The following is a 15,024-nucleotide window of genomic DNA, read 5'->3' on the forward strand; positions in this document are numbered from 1 at the left end:
ACAAATGCTGTATGCATTGCTTTTCTCGGGGCTTTCTTGTTTCTCTCTAGCCGATTCACATATTCCTTCATTCCCGTCTGATTTTTATTATCTTGCAATCAGTCACGTCAGTGACGTATGGCTGTCTCAGTTGTTCAAGTATTTCATTTTATTGGGGGACTTGCATTAAGCAGGATAAAGTGTGGTAGATTTTCCTTTTTATTTTCATAATTCGTTTAAATACTGCATACTCATACGCGTGTTAATATTACGTTTTCATAAATATGTAACATATGTAATATTACGTATTCTTATATAATATTACATATTTTTTACATTTTAAGCGATTTTTGTTACATATTTATGTACATATTTAGGGGGTTATTACATAAAAATCCGGACTCTACTCATTACTTAATTGTCGGACGGTATATATATTCAAGACATTTCAAACATTCAAGTTCAAACGTTTTTACTTGTAAGAAAGAAGTAGCGAATTTGATACAACGAAATTTTACGTATTGTATTCACAGAAATATACATAAACTCTTGAATACTGATATTGAGAAAGTATAACATTGAAACTTGGAAAATTTTGCTTTCCCATTGAAAAATAGCCAGAATGCCGAAATTAAGGTTGTATGTGTATGTGTGTGTAGGGTCAAAATGAAGAAGAAAAATGCAAGTTACTTTTCTGAACTAATGTGATATTGACAAATTACGTATTGTTAATTACATTTATACTGTTTAAGCAAAAATTTCTGCTGTGTGTTTTCTTAACTTAAGTTTATTCTTCAAAGTATTAACTATAAATTTAAAATACAAGAGAAAATAGGAATAGCGACACCCATACAATGAAACAGTACGTATTATAATAGCTTCCTAGTTGCTTGTTACTTTGGAAAAAGTTAGTGAAATCCCAGTACACTGCTTGTTTTTTTAAAAAATGTTTTCTTTCACGTTTGTTGATACACTGTTAGAACATTAATATATAATGCGCATACATTTCTAGCCCGATGATGTTTACTATTACTAAATCATAATGTTCGGTATTAATGGTGGGAGTTGTTCATAAAAGTAAGAGTAAATTTTTTACTTCATTGAAGTCAATAGATGATATAAAAGCTAACCCCCCCCCCAAAAAAAAAGTGAACAAAATAATATGAACAGTCAAACGAAAACAGACCTTATTTCATCCTTGCAATACATCCACTGGACAAGAAACCTGAGTTAAGACAGAGGCATCAGTCTAGCAGTTAGCAGTACGGATTGTATTGAGCATGTTCCTAGCTGTTAAATGTAATTATGTCCAACTCCTCAGGTATCCAAAGAGGCATGAGCATTGGGTTGAACCTCGCTAAAGCTTGACTGACAATAACAGCCAACCTTATGTAAGATGCCAACTATGATGACAGCCTTCACAAAGCATGGGAAGACTTAACTGACGTCGAAAGTGAAATCTCACTGATAAGGACAGAGTATTGGATCGGATTTTCGCCTGAAAACAGGACAGCGATGTCCCATATAACTAGGGATGAAAATCCGTGTATATGATTTCGTATCAGTGAAACGGGAATCGCATGTTCCAAGTCTTCGTGACAGAGCTGCTATTTGTCATTGCGGATGCCGTGTAATGGTGTGAATCAACAATAATGGTGCCACAAGCACATAAACTGGACGGCAATGAAATATCTAGTGTGATGAGTGTGTTTATTTCATTATTTCAGACCAAGAAGGCCGGCAGAAGCCTTTCATGTTGACTGTCTCCTTGCTAATGTTAAACGTGGAAGGGGTTAGTGATGGTGCGAGGTACGATATTTTGACGTAGTTTGAAACCACAGGGTGATTATTTCCATCTATGACAGACTATTTCTTTGCGAATGACCTATGTTTCAAGATGACAGTGTTGTATTCCGAACTGCTTAGTATATGGAACCAGAGTTGGATAGTCACGAGAAAAAAAAATAAATAAATAAAAGAAATAAATAAATTAAAAAAATAAATAAAAATATTTTTTTTTTTTTTTTTTTTAAAAAAAGTGGAGTATCTCGTCTGGTCTTGTCAATTCCCTGATTTTCACAAAACCGAGATTTTCTGGAGATGTTTTAGATGTTTCAACTTTCTTTCTCTTCTGAATTTGAGATTTTCCTGCACGAAGAATAAACATATATTCTCATGAATATTGTTAATCGCAGTTAGAATAAAAGCTTTGGCTCGGGCTGAGTTGGGCCAACCCAGTACTATTAAAAATCTTGAATCACAGATGTTCATATTATTTTGTCCACTTACTCAAGTATGTTTGTATTTTCTTTTGGGCAAAAGTGGGAACATAGTGAAACCTGCTTAAGATGACCACTTCCTGTTACTGACAAAAGTGGTTGTTTTGGCAGGTATTGTTTTATAAATATTTTTTCTTTTTTCTTAACAGTTATTCGCGAAACGTGTACATTGATAAAATCTTTGAAATTAAGTATAACAATAATACATATGGTATATAATTTTGGAGTATTATTAGTAGAATGAAGTGATTTTTAGCTGCAATTTTAGCCCAGTATAGTGAAGGAACGTAGCAACTGGCTTTGAAATATGAGAAGTTCGTACATACTAGGCATAATGTAAAACATATCAAAGTATAATATGTATTATTAATAATTAAACCGTAACTGATCGTGTAAATTTGAATCGATACAAAACTGGTCACTAAAGCAGGTTTCACTTAAAGGTATTAGAAAGCTATCATGTGAGATTAAATTAAATTACAAAGTTTGGTTGATGATGTCTGCCTGTGCTATTCTATGAATTTTTATCTTCTTTTGATAGCAAACATCAAGAACTGTGAGGTTCAGTAAATTGGCTATGTTCTACCATCAGGATGGCATTTAATTTTTCTGCATTTGCGTACATTATTGCTCTGATCGTTGATGCATTCTTAATATTTTTTGCTATATTCCATGTTATCGCCTTTGATGAATTGAAGACAGATTACAAGAATCCAATAGATCAGTGTAATAGTTTGAACCCACTAGTGCTGCCAGAGTATCTACTGCATATTTTTTTCAATATTTTATTTCTGGCAGCAGGAGAATGGTTTTCACTGTTCTTGAACGTACCTCTCATCGCATATCATATTAATAGGTACCGAACGAGACCAGTTATGTCTGGTCCAGGATTGTATGATCCAACAAGCATAATGAATGCTGACGTTCTCACTAAATGCCAAAGGGAAGGCTGGATCAAGTTGGCGTTTTACTTGCTTTCATTTTTTTATTATTTGTATGGTATGATTTACTCGTTGATTTCATCATAAGAATGTCAGTGTTAAGAGCAAAAGACATAATGTCATTTCCAGTTGTAAATCCAAATGAAAAAGAAACCTCATTATCTTTCATTGTCATAATATAGTTCAACCTCATTTTGTAATTATTTTTATTCATGTTGTAGAATACATTATCAAGGAAGTGAACAATGTGTGTCAAGATCAAAATGTATGTTTTCCTAAAACTAACTTTATGTGGACCTCATTAGTAAATGAGTGAATTTTATGTTCTTATATACATTTCGATTTTTTGTCTTACATGTAAAATCATCTTTATCTTGATAAATTACTATATGGATGTAGTTCAGCTAGCAGACAAATTGTTCAGTTAGTTTTATGTGCAGAAACGGTAGAATGCAAATAAGTAGAATACATAATACATTATACCAAATGTATTGACCAGTTGTCAAAATAATATGTAATAAAGTTAAATCGTTCTATTTGACTATACTTTGCTAACATTATTTGCATTCTTCAATGTAAAATAATCTTCAGGTAATTTATATGTGTTTACCTTTGATAATTACGTGCTACAATCTCGTCATACATGTAAGAAATGTTTGACATCTCAGGAGGAAATATTTCCATTGATTTTCTTTGTATAGTAGTATTTCTTTTTAAAAAATAGTGTTGTTTCGTTCACACGTTCAGAAATTGTTGTTTGCACTCTTGTAGTTGTAGGAATTTTTCATGGGTGAATTACGTCCAATAAAATCATTGTGTAATTTATTTGTTTTATATTTTTTATTGACTATTATAATATATATATATATATATATATGCCATCGACATTAAGTGACTCAGTATAATATAGGAAGAGGCTAGATAACATAGAGTAAAGTTCAATATGAACATTTGAATTACTTAATCTCCAGATGCAGTATGTATCTATGTCAAGGTAAAATGACAAAAATGGGAGTGCTGTATCATGTAACAATTTCCTTTTCAAATCATTTAGAAATTAGGAAAAATGCACGTCTTACTAAACCCTCTTAAAAATTGATAACAAAAGTGACCAACATTTTTTCTGAACACAAAATCATCGTAGTTTTATGTACACGAAGCTACTTTATAGTATGAATGACGTTGACTAACATTTTATTGTACTTTAATGAAACCTGCTTTAGATGATCAAGAATTCGTTAGCTAGGAAGACAAAGGAAGTTAGGAGCGTGTTGTAAGAATTAATTAAAAATTGTGTCGTTACAAGAGAATTCGTAACCGAGGCCACAGATTTCTAAAGAAAAGTATCATTGACCAAGAAAATCGCAAATTCCAGGAACGTGGTGACAATTTGCTTGGATTGAAATAGTTTTAAACGTACACTGTTTTTCAAATTCAAAGTTAAACCAATAGAACCCAAAGCGGGATAACAATGGAAGGTATGATAATCATTCTTCGTCTTTATATACATAAATCTGAGTAAAATAAAATGGATAAATACTCATGTCGATTAGGAACAGAGATTGGAGAAAAATAGTTGTTATTCACATTTCTATTGCTTGGTAAACGGCGTATGTGAATCAAAAATGGTGTTATCAGGTTGTCTGGAAAGTATTGAGTCTTTGGCACATTGGAGGTCTTAGTGTCCCAAATCTCATATGGCGTGTCAAGCATAACTTCATGTGGCAGCTGATAGTTGAGGCTAGTAGAGTGCAAAAAAGTGTTGGAATTCTTTTAATCAGACAGACGTACGTTATTACATGTTGAAGAGCAGTAAATATTCAGCAAAACTATACTGCATTTTGCAATTTTATTTTGAAAATGGCGTTAAATGATGCGCAAATTTGTGCTGTTTAGAGCAACAGTCAGAAGATTGTTCAGTCGCTTTCGTTCCGGAAATTTTGATGTCAAGATGCTCCTCGCAGTGGGCAAACAATCACAGCAAAAATGGATGATATTCTAAAAATCGAACAAGACTCACATGTAAACAGACATGACATCACGCATGACCTAAACATCCATAACCAGTGTTAAACCATTTGGAGAAACCTGAAAAAAAAAAAATAAAATAAAATAAATAAAATTAAAAAAATAAAAAAAATAAAAAAATACATAAATAAATAAAAAAAATGGCGCATGATCTGACTCAAGAAGATTTACCCGATCGAAGTTCTATCAGCGAATGTCTACTGAAACGTAACAAACTGGAGCCATTTTGGAAGCGATGATCGGGAGTGATAAAAAGTGGATAACAGTGTGGTGTCCGCGCGTCGAAGATCGTGCTCGAAGCGAGGAGAGGCTTCATAGTTTGTAGCAAATCCCACATTCATAGGAAGATTATGGTGTTCGTTTCTTGGGGTTCGAAGAGTATTGTGCATAACGAGGTGCTCCCACCAGGCAGAACGATAGACTGACATGTACTGCCGAAAGTTAGCTCGAGTGCTTCTAGCAGTTCAAAATAAACGGCGGAACTGATCAGTACAAACGATGTAATATGCCACGCTGACATCAGACAATTTTGAGAACTTGGCTGGGAGTTTTAATTACATCACTGTATAGCCCGAACTTGGCACAGTCAAACTATGAGTTGTTTTTCGGTCTCTGTGGAACTTCCTGAATGATAAGTTAGTTTTAAAAGAAGCCTGTGAAAGTCATGTATCACAATTTTTTGACTAGAAACCACAGAAGTTCTGTAGCAATGGTCCTGCGGAATGGCAGAAGGTCATCGACCAAAATTGTGTATATGTGGTTTTTATAATGTTATTTTCAGATAAGAATAAATGTATTCTGAATTTGAACCTTCGAAGACTCAGTACTTCGTAGACAACTTGGCATATTGAAATCCTTTTTTACGTAAAATTTAGTAATTTGAATCTTATCACATTCGTGGCAAGCATGGTGCAAGTTAGTCTACAGCAAGGTAATAATTTTCGTAAGTATTTTTATAATGCAGCATACATGTAACCTTGTTTTTTCTTTCGAAAGGATTTTTCATCCAATGAATTTTGTAAAGTTTATTCACTTTACGTATTGTGTGCGTTTGCATTTTATCAGGGTGTCGACTAGTACGGGAAGCCAGGGAATTTTGCATACTGAAAATTTTAATGTTAGTTAAATTTTATTGCCAAATTCTGAAAAATGTAATGAATGTCTTGCTTTAAAGTAGATCTTGCAGCGATCGTCTTTCCTAGCTTTTCAGTTTCATTTTGCTAAAGAAGATAACTTGAGTTTCCTTTTTGTGGTCTATGAATAATTTTGCTTTTCAGAAAAATTTTTAAGGTATTATTTTCTAATTTAAAGTAAGCAATTATTTTGAAATATGAAAAAGTGTTGTAGGTAAACATACACGATTTTTTTTTTTATTTTTGTGTTCACTCTTTTGAAAGAAATTAGCACTTAATACTAACATTTAAAGCGAAGAAACTGGTGTTTTGTTTGTATTCAAAAGTCAGTTAAACGTAGTATTTGTTTACGAACGTTGTTGGCGAGCAGTTGATGAGTGTCTAATTTCTTGAAGAGTTAATGAGAACCTTTTAGACTTCCAAACTATACTATATGAATTCGCATAGTTGGAAGTTACCTTAGTTTCACACTGTGAAACGAAACTCACTTGTTTATATACAATTCTCTTCCCTTTGCGTTAATAGTATACGTATATATGTATACTCTTGTTCTTGTATATAATTCCAGTGTGTGTATATATAATACTTTTTTATTTTTAATGTTGCTCTCTCGCATTAAATTGATCTCTTCTCTCACTAGTTGTAAGATCACAGGCTGCATACACGTGCCTCTTGCAGCGTGTGCAGATATATTTTATTTTTTACCCTTTTTCATCTACCTTGCCGATGGGATTGAATGTAGACTTAAATAGCATCAGGAGTGTCAGTATTCATCCTAGCGATTTCTAAAACTGTGAATTCGACACTAATATAGGTTGTTTTTCATTTCTACTTATCACCCCTTCCGACCCCTCCTAGTTGTGCAAAAGGGATTTTACCCACAATTGGGGGCTGACTTGGATTTAATGACGTCATGAGGGTCAGTATTCATATAAATTACCCCGAAAACTATGAATTCGACATTAATATCTTTAGTTAAGATTATTTTTATAAGCCACACATATCTACCCCCATTCCTAGTAGAGCTAGGGGTGTCGTATTCCACAGCATTCTTTACCAGATTGTACAACGTATCAAGTTTTGTTCAACTCCATGCGTTTCAGTGTTTCAGTTATGGTAGAACATATATATATATATATAATATAGATAGATAGATAGATATATGAGCAACATTTTTTATGTTGCCCCTGTCAGGAAATAGGAAATAACACACTGAATAGAATAAATAACAAAGATCAACGGCTTTGTCTTTGTAATTCCCGAGCCTACTAAAACACTGCACTCGACGATGAACTCGGATGGATTCGACAGTAATCTCAGTCATCTTAGACATTTTATATTTCATCCCTTCTCAGCTCGAATTTGAACTTTAACGATATCGGAAGTGTGACTGTTCATCTCAGCGATCATAAAACCATGGATTTGACACTAATGTGGGTTGTTTTTGATTATATTTACATATAACCTCTTTCCTACGCCCTGGTGGTGCTAATGGGGCTGAAAGTGAAGTTAAATGACATCGGAAGTGTCTCTTCATCTCAGCGACCCCGGAAACTATGGATTTGACACTAATATCGATATCTTTATTATTATTATTATTATTATTATTATTATTATTATTATTATTATTATTATTATTATTATTATTATTATTATTATTATTATTATTATTTGTACACGTTCCTCCTCCCCACACTTTCTAGAAGCGCTAAGGAATCTCAATTCCACTGGGGACTGAATTTGGACTCAAACGGCATCGAAATTATCAGTAGTTAACTTAACGACCCCGAAAACGATTGATTTGGCACTAATATCGGTTGTTTTCGATTATTTTGCATGTCATCTTTCCCCTCAGGGGTGCTCAACTTGGACGTAAACGGCATCGGGGTGTCACAATTCACTTCAGCGACCTCGAAAACTATAGATTTGATACTAATATTGGTAAGTCAAACGTGTTAGCATCGAGACATTTCTACACACGTCGCAATATGTTGGCTGACACCGCTTGTAGATCTTCATGGGTGATTCCCCGGATGGTATGCAGTAGCGTAGTGTGCTATGAGACACTGAGACACTGTCTACCCTTTCAAATTAAAAGAACGGTTTTAGAATTTCTTAATTAATAAGAATCAATATACATTTCATATTGAAGTAAGATTTGAAACTTTCCTGGCGGCGTATATTATAAAGTTCTGCAATCAGCCAGGTGAAAACTGGTGGATAGGCCAACGTTTCGAGAGCTGTCATCGTTCTCGTCATCAGGGCAATTATGGATGGGATCATCTCAAGAAGACGCTACTCCAGAACAATTACAAGAAGCATGATATCAGTTTGGCCCTGAAAAGGATCTTTTCTGAACAGAGGAAATCCAAAGAAGAAACTGAAGAACCATTGAGTATAGCAGTTTTACCATACACTGGACAACTTTCTGGAAAGATCTCCCGGATTCTGAAAAAACACAACATTAAGACCATACACAAGCCGCCACCAAAAATCAGGAACTTACTTAGTCCGATCAAAGATGACTTGGGCTTAAAGACACCAGGCGTGTATCGTATACCCTGTGAATGCGGAAAGGCTTATATAGGACAAACAGGACGCACCATTGAACAACGTTGCAGAGAACATGAAAATTACATTAGATTATTCCATCCAGAAAAATCAGGTTTAGCTGAACACAGTTTATCAGAAGGCCATAAAGTTTTATTTAAGGACACATCCATCATTACCAAGAGCACCAGTTACTGGACCAGGATAGTAGCCGAATCTCTCGCCATAGTTCATGAACCGAACAACGTTAATAGAGACACTGGATTTCAACTCAGCCCCCTGTGGAACCTGGTCATCAGTACCACAGCAAAGAAAACGACACACAAACATTCAGATAACCCTCAGCCAATCAATAGCACGGACTGCGGAACTTAGCCAGCCAATCACAGCTCCAGTTTTTCAGATTGAACCAGCCAATCAGGAACCAGCATTTTCAGCCAATCAGGAACCAGCATTTTCTCCAGCCCAGAGTATATATTACTTATATCCGCTGATCTCTACATAATTGCCCTGATGACGAGAACGATGACAGCTCTCGAAACGTTGGCCTATCCACCAGTTTTCACCTGGCTGATTGCCCGAGAAGAACTTTATAATAAACAGTAACTATTCTGAAATATACTACTGCGCATGCCTCGTAGATAATTATTTCTGATGCCAATAGTTTCCGTTTTGTCCAAGGAATGTTCTTTTTCTTATTCCCAGCATGACCTTTTATTACATTATATGAAGAGCATGTAGGTCTAAATATTTCATGTATTACATAGAATGTAGGTTTAACTCTTCCAGCAAAGAAGAAACATGTGATCATAATATACAACCCTCAGAAGTGATAGCTGGCAATACAGTGGTCGCAATCCCTAACGACACAGAGAGTGAGCAGTGCCCAGCCGGCTGGTGTAGTGGCTAGCACATGCGCCTTTGGTGCATGGTGTCCCGGGTTCGATTCCCGGTGGGAGAGCATCTATGATTTTTAACTGTCCTCGATGTTTCTGTGTTCGTGTCCCTGTCGTTATAAGTTATTAGAAAAAGCAAGTTAAACGAGTGAAGCAAATAAAATTAGCAATAAGTAAGTTACTAAAACACATTCGGTGAGTCAGTTAAAAAAAAAAGTGGACACTGAACTGACTGTTCGTGCCGTCCATGCGAGTTCGAATCTATCTCGGCTTTATTTTTTTATCCATTTGAGAGAAAGTATTGTTTCTTTTCGCTAAGGTTGTCTCTTTTCGTATTTTTCGCCGTCGTTCGCAATTAAAGTAACTGGCTATTCTTATTCTTTCTATGAATGATGGATCTTCTCTTTGGCTTCACGTCAAACATGCACACGTAATGAAAAGAGCCTGTCGATGATGATGATGATAATAATAATAATAATAATAATAATAATAATAATAATAATAATATGACATATTACTAGCTAACTCGTGTGTGTATTTCGACAATATAATTTTATATTATTATGTGGAAATAAGTAAGGCTGGCTGGCGCCTGCCCCCCTAATTTTTTCGATGCGCCTTATGGGTCCACGGTGTCCAACGTTGGTCCCATCTCACTATCACCTCCTGTTCTCTCGATATAAGTTATCGACATTTTGCCTAAAGAGGGCTCTGCTTGGCTCCATGACTACCCACGGCAATGACTCTTCGTTCATTTTTCATTGAAATCGCTTATTTTTCTGAGTACTATGAGTGCATACTGTCCAACGTTGCACCCATCATTCAACAGTTTCCCGTTCTTTCGATATAAATTGCTAATATTTTGTTTGTAAGGGAGATATGGCGTTACAATCATTACGTTTGAAGAAGAATTGAGGAAGATATTGCCTTGCCACAAACAACACCTATTATTATTATTATTATTATTATTATTATTGTTTTACTTACCACTAATGTTGCCTACCTTTATTTGCAATGCAATGTGTTACTAAAAAGCAAATCAAATAACACTCCTCGCCATTCACGCTCTCTCTGTGTTAGAGGAAAGCACATTTATTATATGATTCTTTCAAATAACACGTTTTACAAGTTACTTCACTTTCAATGTGTAATTTCATATCATCACTAGCAATCATCTTATCATCACTACGAAAATAACCCCCTCCTGCAAAAAAAAAAAAAAAAAAAAAAAAAACCTGACCGTAGCGAAAAGGGCGTGAACATTCTTTATGCGATTAATCGGGTCCAATATTTCAATAAGTCTCTGCACACAAATATTTCAGTAAAAAAGGAAAAGTTATTCAAACATTCTGAATATCCATTTATGGGCGAAATTTGGTTCCCTTGGAAGTTTTTACGAGTTTAAAGGGCCGCCATTTTGAACATTTTCGTCTAATTATTCTGGTTAACGAACTGAAGATATTTCAACAATTAATGTTTGTGTCAAGTTTCATCTCAATCCGCTGAAAATTAGGGTGGTTACGGCATTCACAAATAGCGTTATATATATACAGATAGATAGATAAACAGACACACAGAGGGAGAGAGAAAAAGTATTTTGCTCCCTTCTCGCACCTGTGGTGCGTCAGAGCTAAACCGGGCCCCTTTGCAAAACGTATTGACCAGCCTAACCTAAACACAAACCTCTTACTTGCTAACGTAGAAACGTGGTCGGGAGGCGTAAGGCATGTAGAAATTGTATTTTTAATAACCATGAGTATGGTCTACTTCCATGTTTTTCTTTTTACTTTTTGCAGCTACATCGGAACGTTCAATTTTTATTCTTTACTAATTGCAAATGGCGTTTACATTCAAAATATGAGGAATTTTGGTGGCATTTGTTCGGATATTTTTCTCTTTTGAAATGAAGAAAAGAATAAAACCAATACGCAAAGACAAAAGTATTATCAGTACTAAACCTTACCAATAATAATTGCTACGAAAGACTAAATACGACCTCTTTTACCATCTCTCATGAGCTGCATGTATTATAAACAAAAATTTTTAAAAATGTCCTCACCGAAGATTCGAACTGGCGACCTTTGCATTTGTAAGCCAGCACCTTAACCACTACACCAAGATCATGGCATGGTGAATGTTTAGTTTTCGGCGTATTTGTTGTATTTGTGTTTTATGTTCCCACTTCAACAATTTTTACTCTTTTTTCTAAGTTCAACAGCTGTGTCTGGCTTTCTCTTTCGGTGTCGTCCTTTATTTACACTATGCACTATTCGTATTCACAGCTTGTGTCCCTCTGCAATGTCTTATTCAGATTTAACTTTTCTTTTTGCCCCTCAGTAAACATTTGATTGATTTAATTCTCATACTCTCCACGGATGGAGAGCAGGAATGCCAGACTCGAAAAACAGGTGTACATTTACTTTCCTGACAGATAATACCTGTAAGGTGCACACAAATGATAGAAAAAATTTATTCGAGCAAAGTACATCTCTTTACAATGAACTAAGTAGAAAGTTCAGTTCATTAAATATGAGAGAAACTAGTTGCAAAAAAAATCTATAAATAGATCAAGATATTTAGAATATTTAATGTATAATAAATATTATACATTATACACGATTAATGTAAAATAATCATTGAAATTAACAATAAAGCATAATTTGAAAACAAAGCATAATTAAACAAGAAATAAAGCATAATGTGGGTTGCTCTAACAATTAAGTTGTATGAAGACGAGAAGAAAACCAAAGCTGATTCCTTAACGAATTTCGTTGATCTTCTTTGTGTCTACAAAAACGCATTCCTAGAAACCTACAAGCTCATCTCTGTGATTATATCAGTTTCTAGTGCTACATGTGAAAGGTGATTCTCTTCTTTGAAAAGATTAAAGACTTGTATACGCAATTCAATGACTCATAATAGGTTGAAAAACTTAGTGTTACTTTATATTGAGAAGACAATTGCTAAATCGTGAGATCTTTAAGTTGTGGATATGTTTGCTGCTGCCCACACGAATAGAAAGATCCTCTTCAAGTAGAGGCATGAACCTATAAGTTATTTTCTTTACCTGTAAAAGGGTGTTTGCTTCATATTAAGTCAACCAGCTACACATATTTTAAACGCCATGATTAAATAACTATTTACTTATATTAGAAATCAATTGCATTCATGAATCCTAGTTGTTTGAGGTACTACATTCTTATATTTTCACTGTTTTCCAAAGAGTAAAATCATGAACCACAAAGATGGAAACATTCACCTTGAATACACACACACACACACACACACATATATATATATATATATATATATATATATATATATATATATATATATATATATATATATATATTAGGGTGGTCCTTATTTATATAGGGAAAAATAAATTTAGGAATTTCCTTGGACTCACCCCCTAAAATGATTCCATATGGGACAAAATTAAGCCAGGAGAAAAATTAGATCCATTGAATAATTTTAAATGGTGCCCCAAACGACCTAAAATTTTGAATGCGTTTACAATACATAGTATATGGGGAAAAGCTAGAATAAACTCTTGTAATTTACAAACAGCTTAAGAGAATGGAAAGATATCTTGGATAATGGAACTAGAGGAAATGACCAACCTAATTTTGTATAGCATTATTATGGCGGCCATATTGAAGTCTGCCATCTTAAATTCAGGTCAAAATTTTCAAATAGGAAGAGGGTCATGTTACATATCATTTTGAGGTGGCGTTTTCCCAGTAGCACAAAGCTACCAATAATCTTGTAAGAGTTATTACGTGTGAAAAACGAAATGCTTCGATGTAATGTTATTTTATGGTAGTTATGGACCACAGATTTGTAAGAATTTCGGAAGTATTTTACATAAACTGGAAACAAACTGCTAGAGAAAGTTAAATCTTTGTTTCCCCATGAACTACCAATAAGTTTTTCCATCAAGATGATTCATAGACCATTATGTGGAAAAAGAAAAAGATATAACATGGAAGAAATTGAAATATCCCTTATTTATGTAGTACTGTAGCTTTGGGGTAAGTTTTCAATAGGTTTTCAATCTTATATACTACACAGTTCACTTTTGTCACATCTAGGAAATGATTATCTATGAGAATTCACTATGTGCAAAAGAAACTGTTTCTGATACTCATTTTTCGTAAAACGATGTAATCTTCTTTTAGTTTCACTCCTCTTTCTGCTGCATCGTTTATTACGGAGATGAATTTAACTATTGTCTTTCCTTGAAGATAGTCATTGTTATCTGACCATGAAATCGGATCACACTCAAGAAACCCTTTGGGTATTTTAAATCTCACGAGAAAAAAAATGTTTGTTGTATCAAAATCACTGATTTCTCTTTTCGCAAGAATTTTTAAATATTATCCTTGCGTCAAGCCTTTTTGCTGCTTCAGGGTTTCTCCTTAGAGTTTTAATTCTTTCAACCAATTTTTGTTTTTCTACTATGTTAACTTCATCATCAAAAAACTCCGATGCTACGTATTCCTCCTTCAAGTACCAGAGATGCCGAGAAAATTTAGAAAGAGCCACTTCAGGTAATTCATTATCTATTGCCTATAACTGTACAAAGCTTTTAAAAATTGCAGGTCTTGTAATGGTGAATGGGATATTTGATCACATTTAAATCAAGCTTGGACATATAGTCGTATCAGAAAAATTCATGCTCTCCGAAGACCCGTTTCTATTTGCTTCGTTAAACGAAAATGTTGGCGAAAGAGAAATATTTTTAAACAGTATATTGCTTTTCCCATCTACCTTGCATGGTGAATTGCTCCAGGCAAACGAAAGAAAACTCTTTGAGGAGGTATGCCATCCAAGAATATCAGTTCTAAAAATTTACTGTAATCTTCTCTGCGGTGTCTTGCTTCTACAAGTTTGATAGCAAAATTCAATACGGTGCCTTCCATTTCAACTCAGGCAAAAAAATATAAAATTGTACCATCACCATCTCAGATATTGTTGAAACTTTTTTTATAGCAACTAGATATGTCTTTAAGAGACCCATATTTTTTTGTTTTGTCGAAAAAAATTTTCCCGCCAAGTAATGGGCCACCAAAGACGGGGAGTACAATTTATGAATTGTAGAAGACGGAAAATGGTCAACTTCGGAGCCTCACCATTCGGCTATGGAGACAGGTAGAGTTATAATTCTTGTTGTGGTATGTACATAGGGATATAAATAAACTATATTTTATTATAG

The 15,024-nt window shown here is 34.4% G+C and overlaps 2 protein-coding genes across 3 annotated transcripts in view; both read left to right on the forward strand.

The window, feature by feature from the left end:
• Positions 1 to 4,024, forward strand: part of cni (protein cornichon) — an 89,870-nt gene extending 85,846 nt beyond the window's left edge. Inside the window, exon 3 of the mRNA XM_081731126.1 lies at positions 2,800 to 4,024. Within this exon, the coding sequence (XP_081587252.1) occupies positions 2,852 to 3,286 (435 nt within the window). The 5' untranslated portion in view covers positions 2,800 to 2,851 and the 3' untranslated portion in view covers positions 3,287 to 4,024. The remainder of the gene's footprint in view (positions 1 to 2,799) is intronic.
• The window catches only part of snRNP-U1-C (small ribonucleoprotein particle U1 subunit C), a 272,411-nt gene that overhangs the window by 85,846 nt on the left and 171,541 nt on the right, over positions 1 to 15,024 (forward strand). The gene's annotated exons all lie outside the window — the stretch shown is intronic.

Source organism: Thermobia domestica, chromosome 11 (assembly GCF_964235325.1).
Source record: "Thermobia domestica chromosome 11, izTheDome1.hap1.1, whole genome shotgun sequence".
Taxonomy (NCBI): domain Eukaryota; kingdom Metazoa; phylum Arthropoda; class Insecta; order Zygentoma; family Lepismatidae; genus Thermobia; species Thermobia domestica.